General features: G+C 32.3%; 1 protein-coding gene across 1 annotated transcript in view; it reads right to left on the bottom strand.

Annotated features, from left to right (window-relative positions):
- Positions 1–11,154, bottom strand: part of abca4a (ATP-binding cassette, sub-family A (ABC1), member 4a) — a 129,295-nt gene that overhangs the window by 103,112 nt on the left and 15,029 nt on the right. Inside the window, 4 exon segments of the mRNA XM_030123010.1 lie at positions 10,753–10,773; positions 10,776–10,870; positions 10,873–10,948; positions 11,092–11,153. Of these exon segments, the coding sequence (XP_029978870.1) occupies positions 10,753–10,773; positions 10,776–10,870; positions 10,873–10,948; positions 11,092–11,153 (254 nt within the window).

The raw sequence follows: 11,154 nt of genomic DNA, 5'->3' as shown, positions 1-11,154 counted from the left end.
TTTTTTGTTTTTTTATTTTTTGCATATTATCTCCATGAATTAAGTAACAACTAGTATTACAGTATGTGAAAATGTGAGAAAATGGCATTAGCGGCATTAAAAATGTTCTTATTTCATATTTTTCCACACAGTATATCACTTTCTGATGATGAGTTTTAAATAAATGTTTCTTTGCTTCAAAAAATTAACATGGTGTCCAGCTGAGTGGACATTTTTGTAACTCCATGAAAAACAGGGTCGTTAAAAAAAAAAAAAATTAAATTGCATTGTTTTTTTCATGCCTTAAAGAAGGAAAAAAAAAAATCACACAAAAAAAAAATATTAACTAAGGTTCTTATAATTGATGCACGAAAAGGTTAAAAAAATATTGACTTCGATCAAAGAAAAAATGGGTTCAAATGCAATTTTTTGGGTCGTATATATTTTTTTTTTTCATTCAAACACTTTTTTTATTGATTTTTTTTTTTTTTTTTTAGTGAAAGCAATAAAGAAACAAATCTACCTTCAAAAAATTAAACATGGTGTCCAGCTGAGTGGACATTTTTGTAACTCCATGAAAAACAGGGTCGTTAAAAAAAAAAAATTCAATTGCATTGTTTTTTTCATGCCTTAAAGAAGGAAAAAAAAATCACTCAAGAAAAAAATATTAACTAAGGTTCTTATAATTGATGCACGAAAGGGTTAAAAAAAAATATTGACTTCGATCAAAGAAAAAATGGGTTCAAATGCAATTTTTTGGGTCGTACTTTTTTTTTTTCATTCAAACACTTTTTTTATTGATTTTTTTTTTTTTTTTTAGTTAAAGCAATAAAGAAACAAATCTACCTTCATAAAAAAACCAGGTTTATTTAAAAAAAATAAAATTGCATTGTTTTTTCATGCCTAAAGACGAATAAAAACGCTCAGGAAAAAAAATCTCAACTAAGGTTCTCATAGTTCATGCATGAAAGGGTTAATTAACTGACCATGTACATGTGTCCACAACTAATTATATCATTAACTAAACTAACGTCATACACATCTGTTTGCATAAATTACAGAAGCACTGAGTGTCCAAATGAGGTCAAATACAGATAAACTCAAGGTTCAGCAGGTCGTTAAAATATCCATGTGCCAGTGTCCAACAGAAAACCCCCTACTGCCTTCATTATTCATCTCTGTGGTTTGTTTCCTTTCACTGCAGGACATTTTATCTGCTGAGTGTTGCTTTCTCTTGAGGATCTGCTGGTTTGCTCCAGGATCTTTCAGCCTCCTCGCAACACAATAGGCTAAAGGTTCAGGAAGCAGCACGAGGCCAAGGCATAGACGCACTGGGGGAGACATCCTTCCTCTCTGACTTCCCACCTCAGCGCATGGAAGCGAAACAAATGGAACGAGTGTGCCAACTGGCTGAAAAGTCAAACTAGATCTGTTTGTCTGGGTGTTTGGGCTGACTGGTTCATTGAAAAAGAATGGCTGAAAAAAACAGTCATACTATCTTGTGGCGACTACAGTAGAAGTAAAAACAGACATGATAAAACAAAGAACCAATAGAACTGTATCTCACCGGTATGTTCTATCAGGAATCAATAACTAGTTGAATTTATGATTCTCGATAACTCAACAAATTAAATGAAAGTCCATATATGACTTCCTATCAGTGCTCAGTAGTAATTATAGTGATATATTTAACCATTTCTATGTTACAAACCATCAAAATATGGCCCATTATAAGTAAAGGCAAATTTTTATACTTCGAAATTTTTTACAAAATGCAAAAAATCAAAATTTCTCAAAACTGTGAGCAAACTTCGTAGACATTTTCCAAGGAAGCTACAAATACAATTTTAAATGAATCCGACCAGTAGATTCAGAGATGTAAATTGTTGAAATGTAGACATTGGTGACCCTTAGTTTGACCCATTAAGGTCACTCAAGGTCAAAGGTCATGGACCCAAATGAAAGTCCATATATGACTTCCTATTAGTGCTCAATAGTAACTATAGTGATATCTTTAACCATTTACATGTTATAAACCACCAAAATATGGACCATTATAAGTAAAGGCAATTTTTTTATATTGTAAAAATTCGTCAAAATCCAAAAATTGAAATTTCTCAAAATTCTGAATAAAATTTGTAGACAGTGTCTCAAGGATGCTACATATAAAATTTTAAATGAATCTGACTGATAGTTTTCACAGAAGAAGATTGTTGAAATGGCCCATTATAAGGAAAGGTGAAGTTTAAAAAATTCATCAAAAATCCAAAAATCTAAATTTCTCAAAACTCTCAAAAAATTTGTAGACATCGTCCCAAGGAAGCTACATATAAAATTTTAAATGAATCCGACCAGTAGTTTCGGAGAATTAGATTGTTTTAATGTCCCATTATAAGTAAAGACAAATTTTTTATATTTCAAAAAATTCAGCAAAAATCCAAAAATTAAAATTTCTCAAAACTATGAATAAACTTTGTAGACAGTGTCCCAAGGAAGCTACATATAAAATTTGAAATGAATTCAAGCAGTAGTTTTCAGAGAAGATTGTTGAAATGGCCCATTATAAGGAAAGGCAAATTTTTTTGTGATTTAAAAATTCATAAAAAATTCAAAAATCTAAATTTCTCAAAACTATGAACACAATTTGTAGACAGTGTCCAAAGGAAGCTGCATATAAAATATGAAATGAATCCAACCAGTAGTTTTGGAGAAGAACATTGTTGAAATGGCCCATTATAAGTAAAGGCAATTTTTTTTATATATATTTTAAAAATTTGTAAAAAAAAAAAAAAAAAAAAAAAATTAAAAATCTACATTTCTCAATACTATGACAACAATTTGTAGACATTGTCGTATGGAAGCTACATATAAAATCTGAATTGAATCTGACCTGTAGTTTTTGGAGAAGATTATTGAAATGGACGATTTTAAGTAAAGGCAAATTTTTAGTATTTAAAAAAAAATGTCAAAAATCCAAAAATCAAAATTTCTCAAAACTATCAAGAAAATTTGTAGGCAGTGTCCCAAGGAAGCTGCATATAAAATTTTAAATGAATCTCACAAGTAGTTTCAGAGAAGAAGATTGTTGTTGAAATGGCCCATTATAACTAAAGGCAAATTTTTTCTATTTTAAAAATTCGTAAAAAAAAAAAAAAAAAAAAGGCAAAAATCTAAATTTACCAAAACTGTGAACAAACCATATAGAAACTGACCCAAGGAAGCTACATATAAAATTTAAAGTAGTTTCGTCAGAGAACATGACAACACTGATACCGTTCACAGTGCCTTTACATTAGCTTGTCGCCTATGTTAGATAAAAACTAAACCCAAATGGCGTCGTTCCACGTACTTGCACCTAAATGACGGTGGTGCAGAGTTCATCCAGCGTCGCCTTCTGTCTCCATGGCCCATGTTTACTTTCAGTGCCCCGTCACTACTGAAGAAAGGAGCCAGTCTTCACTAAGCTAATTAGAGAATGAGGCCAAGTCTGCCTGCTCAGCTAATGCTCCTGTTTCACTACTGCTCTGCTTCACTGTTTGCAGAAGGGCCACTTTAATTTACTCGGTAAATGCACGGAGGTCTTTTACTTTGCTTGGATGTTGTTTGCATACTGTTTCCGACTTGGTCGCTCTTTTTATAAGGTGAACAGCTTACATTTTCATCAACAATGACACATTACTAATACAGGGGTTGGACAAAATAATGGAAACACCTTAAAACATCAACAAAATATAATTTAATATGGTGTAGGTCTGCCTTTTGCGGCAATTACAGCCTCAATTCTCCAAGGTATTGATTCATACAACTTGTGAATTGTTTCCAAAGGAATTTTAAGCCATTCTTCAGTTAGAATACCCTCCAACTCTTTTAGAGACGATGGCGGTGGAAATCGACGTCTTACTTGAATCTCTAAAACTGACCATAAATGCTCAATAATGTTGAGGTCTGGGGACTGTGCCGGCCATACGAGATGCTCAACTTCATTAGAATGTTCCTCATGCCATTCTTTAACAATTCTAGCTGTATGGATTGGGGCATTATCATCTTGAGGTGAAGGTGTTTCCATTATTTTGTCCAACCCCTGTATATAGTTGTTAGTTACACAGGGTGGGGAAGCAAAATTTACAATGAACGTTTAGTTGTTTTTTTCTCAGCAGGCACTACGTCAATTGTTTTGAAACCAAACATATACCGATGTCATAATCATATCTAACACTATTATCCATATCTTTTCAGAAACTTTTGCCCATATGAGTAATCAGGAAAGCAAACGTCAAAGAGTGTGTGATTTGCTGAATGCACTCGTCACACCAAAGGAGATTTCAAAAACAGTTGGAGTGTCCATAAAGACTGTTTATAATGGAAAGAAGAGAATGACTATGAGCAAAACTATTGCGAGAAAGTCTGGAAGTGGAGGAAGCAACAAAAAACGTACCAAAGCTTTTATTAAAGCTCTCAAATCCAAAATCCTAAAGGATCCAACCAAATCCATGAGAAAAATGGCAATTGAACTTGAGGTAGACAACAAGACCGTTAGAAATGCAGTAAAATAGGATTTGAAGTTAAAATCTTACACAAGAACACCAAAAACACTTGTTGACAACAGCAACAAATCCAACTTTAGCAATTTTTGGGGAATCATGTTTATGTCCGCCTTCTAGCCCAGATCTAAACCCTCTGGATTCTGCTGTTTGGGGCGTTTTAGAACATACTACCAATAGAACATCACACAGCAATGTCGACTTTCTTAAAGATACTATGAAAGAAGAATGGGAGAAGTTGTCACCCGAATATTTGAGGAACACTTGCGCAAGTTTCAGGAAGCGTGTGAAGGCAGTTATTGAGAAAGAAGGAGGACACATAGAATAAAAACATTTTCTATTATGTCAGTTTTCTTGTGGCAAATAAATTCTCATGACTTTCAATAAACTAATTGGTCATACACTGTCTTTCAGTCCCTGCCTCAAAATATTGTAAATTTTGCTTCCCCACCCTGTATATATATAGCCCTGAAAGGATCATAAATACAAGTCACTATTTAGCAACACAAACAATTAGAAACATCTGACATGTGTTGAATGTACGACAGTGTATTAGGGCCACATAAGAAAATAAAACACTTCTCACTACAAGAATAAAGTTGTAAAACATTGAAATAAAACCCGTAATTTTATGAGAATAAAGTCGAATACAAAAAAAGTCATAATTTTATGAGAACAAAGTTGTAATATTTGGAGAATAAAGCCATAATATTATGAGAATAAAGTCATAGTTTAACCCTTTCATGCATGAATTATGAGAACCTTAATCAAGATTTTATTCTACACATTTAGGCATGAAAAACAAAAAAACAAAAAAACCCAAAACAAAACAAAAAAACAACAATGTAAATTGATTTTTTTATGATCCTGTTTTTCATGGAGTTACCAAAATGTCCACTCAGCTGGACACCATGCATTTAATGTTAGAAGCAAAGAAACATGTATTTACTGATATACTGTAAGAAAACTACGAAATAAATGCTGATAATCTGATGTTTTCTCACATTTTAACGTACCTGCATGGATATAATATGCAAAAAAAAAAAAAAAATAATAGAACTTTTTTTCAAACAATTCACATTTTTTACACTCAAACATGTTCCTGCAGATCAGGTTTATCTAGAACAGCAAAGTTACAGTAATGGTATGAATTACAGTTCCTGGGATGATGCATAAGTGTCCACTGCGTTGGCTGATATGGAACTAAAACAACAGAATCCATGAATATATAAGTGAACACCTTTGAACAGCTGTCCACTGTAGTGACCACTATGCATGAAAGGGTTAAAAAAAAAAACAACAACTCATAATTTAATGAAAAGTATGTCATACTTTTATGAGATTATCCCATAAAGACCCAAATATACACCAGTGACCAAAATCATTTACTGATCTAAACTGTTTAATACCTGTTGATTTATTAATTTTATCAATCCATGTAAATGATTGGTGTAAAATACAGTTTCTCATCTTTTCAAGGTCATCAGATATGACCCATTTGGATGTTCAGAGGCTCCGTAGTTACCATGGAAACACTGTCATCTTCTACAACATTGATTAAAACCCTTGGAGTTGGATCAATTACAGTGGATGGACACACTTGTATTTGACTGAAAAAGCCATTTTTTTCTCAACTTTTCTCTGTTTTTGGTATGATAACCCTCAAATGTAATCTCAGCATGATGATTAAAGTACATGATTAGTAAATAAAAACTTGAAAATACCTGATTTTCACTTAAAAAATGCAAAATGGAGAGGATAATATTACAATAAATGGTGATAAATCACTTAAAAAAGGTTAATAGAGAGAAATGTTAATTTGGGAACTAACGCAAAAGTAGCCTTGGGTCTTTATGGGTAAAGTCATTATATTTTGAGAACACATAATTTTCCGTAAACACAGTGCATGCGTACCTGCATGGTCAGGACCTGTTTTGCGCATGTGGGTCACTTCAGGGTCACATTTAGTTCATAATCAAAACTGATAAAAGCCGCATTTAATGCGTGATATGAACGAGCACACAAAAAAATCGGATTTCACCAAAAAATCTTAATTGTGCATTAAGACCTGCTGTCTGAACATAGCCATAAATGATATTGTGTAAAAAAAAAAAAAAAAAAAAATATCTGTCCACCCTGAGTTATTCTGTATGTTCATATTTATTCTACCATGCTAACAAAAGACGCAACTCTAACGCAAAAATGAAGAAATAAGCAAATGTTTTCCAGTTCTGCAAAATAATGACAGACAAATAAACAGATACGCTCATCACCAATATACCAATATACACTGTACATCAGGGGGTGTCAAACATGCGGCCTTGGGGGCCAAAACTGGCCCACTTAAAGTCCCAGTCTGGCCTGCAGGATGAATTTGGGAAGGGAAAAAGATACACTGAGGATATTAACAATCAAGGGTGTCGAACTGATTTTAGTTCAGGTTCTATATACGGACCAATATGATCTAAAGTAAAATAATAGCATAAGAACCTATAAATAGTGACAACTCCATTTTTCTAGGTTCTGGGTTCAACTGGACTAATTTTGCTCCTTTTAATATATATTTTTTATTTTATTTTAAATTATAGATTTACATAAACATGTACTTAGACATAAAGAACCACACAGATACAATACAAAAAAAAACAAAAACAAATGAAACAACAAACTTACAAATCTATTAAACACACACAAAAAAGCAACAAAATAAACAATGTTAATAATAATATTGTTATTGTTGTTGTTTTTTGTAGTTTTGCTCTTTTGAAGCATAAAACTAGTCCAGTTGAACCTCGAAGAAGTACTAAGAAGAACAATGAGCTGGACAAATGAGAAACTGAGTGAGAACTTTTTCTTATTTTAGTTCCAAACTCCAAATTTTTAACAATATTATGCTTGTTGCCAAATGTTTGTGTACGCTTCTGTCAGTCTGCCCCAGGACAGCTGTGGCTACAAATGTAGTTTACCACCATCAGAGTGTGAATGTGAGAGCGAATGAATAATGGGTCAATAATGTAAAGCGCTTTGGGTGTCTAGAAAAGCACTATATAAATCCAATCCATTATTATTATTATTATTATTATTATTAAGTTGAGGCATAATATTGTTAAAACTGCACGTATTTTTCTAACAAATTTCAGTTTTTTTCAGATTATTAACATGTTTTTTGTTAAAGGATAGTTTGTAAATGTAAATATTTTCATAATTTAATGTTTTTTTATTGCACTAAAACAAAGAGGAAAAAGTTGTCATTATTTATGGGTTTTGATGCTATTACTTTACTGGTCCCGCCCACTTGAGATCCAATTGGGCTGGAAGAGATGAGTTTGACACCCCTGCTCTATATTATATGATGACGGTTTAGAAAATAATATATTTTTGTTCATTAAACTGAGTAATGACGGAGAACATTGTGCTGCGAGAACAGACAAAACATGTTTGTTGAATTATGTCACACATTGTAAAACCACTAACAGCTGTTTATTAAAATCCTAACAATAGTCTTGAATGAACACGTTGGGCTTTCATCCAGGTGTGATTTGACATGTAAAGCTGAAAATATAATGTATTCTGCTTTAAAATGAAGTAAAATACGTCTGTGCTTATACAAACACCACATCCTGCCAAATCCTATATTGTCTTCCAGCCAGTTGGCTCAGCTCCGTCTGTGTCTGATCCAGTAAAGATCTTTACAAATAAGTTAATAAACCCATGCGCCGGACCCACAGTTGACTCATCCAACCCCAGTCCTGTCCTGCAGATTAGAATAAACGGCTCAGATGATTCATACCGGCATGGGATGAGCCGCGTAAATGTAGCAGAGAACAGCAGTGAATGTGAAGACAGGCTAATAGATGTTATCATTAAAGGGGTTGTTTATGTAGAAAGTCTGAAAAGGGCAGTAAAGTCGATTTGGTGTATAAACTAAACCAGAGGCAGTGTTTTGGTCTTGTTGTGTCTTATGTTGTTTTCATTTTAATGCGTTTTTATCATTTTCATCTTGTATTTTTGTCATATTTATCTGGGTACTTATTTTCTGTTTTCATTTTGTTACATTGTTTATGTTTTCATCTTTATGTCGTTTTATTTTGTAGCATTTTATATGTTTTAAATTTATTGCGTCTTTTACGTCATTTTCATTTTGTTGCATTTTTTATGTTTGTATTTTACACTATTTTCATTTCTTGCACTTTTTATGGTTTTCATCTTTTTGCGTCTTGTTTTAATTTTTTTGCATTTTTATGTTTTCAATTTTTTGCATCTTGTAATTTTAATTTTGTTGCATTTCTTATGTTTTCATCTTTTTGCACCTTTTGTCGTTTTAATTTTGTTGCACTTTTTATGTTTTCATTTTTGTGTCTTTTGTCGTTAATTAGTCGCATTTTTTGTTTTCATTTTGCATTTCATGTCATTTTAATTTTGTTTTGCGTTTTTTTATGTTTTCAAATCTGCGTCTTCTTTGTTTTTTTCCATTTTGTTGCGTTTTTGTTTTCATCTTTTTGCGTCTTTTATGTAATTTCAATTGTTTTAGCATTTTTTAAGTTTTCAAATCTGCATCTTCTTTGTTTTTTTCCATTTTGTTGCATTTTATGTGTTCATCTTTTTGCGTCTTTTATGTCAATTTAATTTTGTTTTGCGTTTTTTTGTTTTCAAATCTTTGCATCTCCTTTGTTTTTTTTCCATTTTGTTGCATTTTTATGTTTTCATCTTTTTGCATCTTTTATGTAATTTTCATTTTGTTTGCGTTTTTTTATGCTTTCATCTTTTACGTTTTTCATGTTGTTTTCATTTTGATGATTTTCATCTTGTAGTTTCGTCATATTTATCTGGCTACTTATTTTCCGTTTTCATTTTGTTAAATTTTTTATGTTTTTTCTTTTTGCATCTTTATGTTAGTTTTATTTTGTTGCGTTCTTATGTTTCTTATGTTTTGGGGTCTTTACATTGTTTTCATTTGTTGTTTTATGTTTTCATCTTTTTGCGTATTCTATGTCATTTTAATTTGTTGCATTTTTTTATGTTTTTATGTTTTGTATTTTTATGTTGTTTCATTTTCTTGCGTTTTATGTTTTCATCTTTTTGCATATTTTATGTCATTTTTATTTGTTGCATTGTTTATGTTTTTAACTTTTGTATTTTGATGTGTTTTCATTTTCTTGCACTTTTTATGTTTTCATCTTTTTGTGTCTCGTCATTTTAATTTTGTTGCAATTTTTATGTTTCATCTTTTTGTGTTTTTATGTCATTTTAATTTTGTTTGTGTTTTTTTTAAGTTTTCAAATTTTTGTTTTTTTCCATTTTGTTGCGTTTTTATGTTTTCATCTTTTTGCATCTTATTATATAATATTGTTGCCTTTTTTATGCTTTCATCTTTTACGTTTTTATGTGGTTTTCATTTGGCTGCATTGTTACATTTTCATCTCTGTTTTTTTTACATCATTTTAACTTTGCTGCGCTTTTTATGTTTTCATCTTTTTGCCTCTTATCATTTTAATTTTGTTGCACTTTTATGTTTTCATTTTTGCATCTCGTCGTTTTAATTTTTTTGCACTTTTTATGTATTCATCTTTTTGCATCTTTTATGTCATTTTGATTTGTTTTGCGTTTTTTTTATGTTTTCAAATCTTTGTGTCTGTTTTTTTCCATTTTGTTGCGTTTTTATGTTTTCATCTTTTTGCATCTTTTATGTCATAATTTTGTTGCCTTTTTTATGCTTTCATCTTTTACGTTTTTTATGTGGTTTTCATTTGGCTGCATTTTTACATTTTCATCTCTGTGGGTTTTTTTTTTTGTTTTTTTTTGTTTTTTTACATCATTTTAACTTTGCTGCGCTATTTATGTTTTCATCTTTTGCATTTTTTATATTGTTTTCATTTGTGTTTTTTTTGTTTTCATCTTTTTACATTGTACATATGTATAACGACAATAAAAGCATTCTATTCTATTCTATTCACTTTCCTGGGTCTTGGGAGGATATTATTATTATATTGTTATGTTACCATTTTACTCGTCCGATCCACTTGAGATTGAATGTGGCCCCTGAACTAAAATTATTCAAACACCATTGACTGTCATATGTTCAGTGTCATTTTTGCATTTCACACATTCATCCAAATGGACCAGATTGGACCCAGTTTTGACCCCCGGGCCACATGTTTGACCCCCCTGAACTAAACCCACACTGTACTAACTAAACTGAAACTTCAAAACCTCAGGCTACGGTGACACTGACCAGTCGGAAGACCTTGAAAAATCCACGTTGGCATAAAACTTGTCCTCAATGATCTGCAGCCGCTGTGGGGTGAGGATGCACATGGCGTTTCGAACCGCGTGGAGCCCTCTGCGGCTGGGAAGATCAGGAATCGCTCCAGAAGGTTCAGGCTGCAGGCAATGTCCTTTAAATGCAGGTTTGGAGCCCCGAAGGCAAACTGTAGAAAACACAAAAACGGCAAGAGACCAACAATCAGTGCAGAGTGATGATGATTTATGGAGGTAAACTTGGCTGCAGGCATCGGACGGGCTGCTTTTGCCAGTGTTTCGTATCAGTGACACTATTTAGGTTTCGGTTTACCTGTTCAGTCCTGATTTGGGCGCTGACCAGCTGATCCACCACAGCCTCCTTCAGAGGAATGCT

This window comes from Sphaeramia orbicularis, chromosome 20, assembly GCF_902148855.1.
Source record: "Sphaeramia orbicularis chromosome 20, fSphaOr1.1, whole genome shotgun sequence".
NCBI lineage: Eukaryota > Metazoa > Chordata > Actinopteri > Kurtiformes > Apogonidae > Sphaeramia > Sphaeramia orbicularis.
Note: the sequence above shows the minus strand (reverse complement) of the source record. Positions and strands in the feature narration are given on the sequence as shown.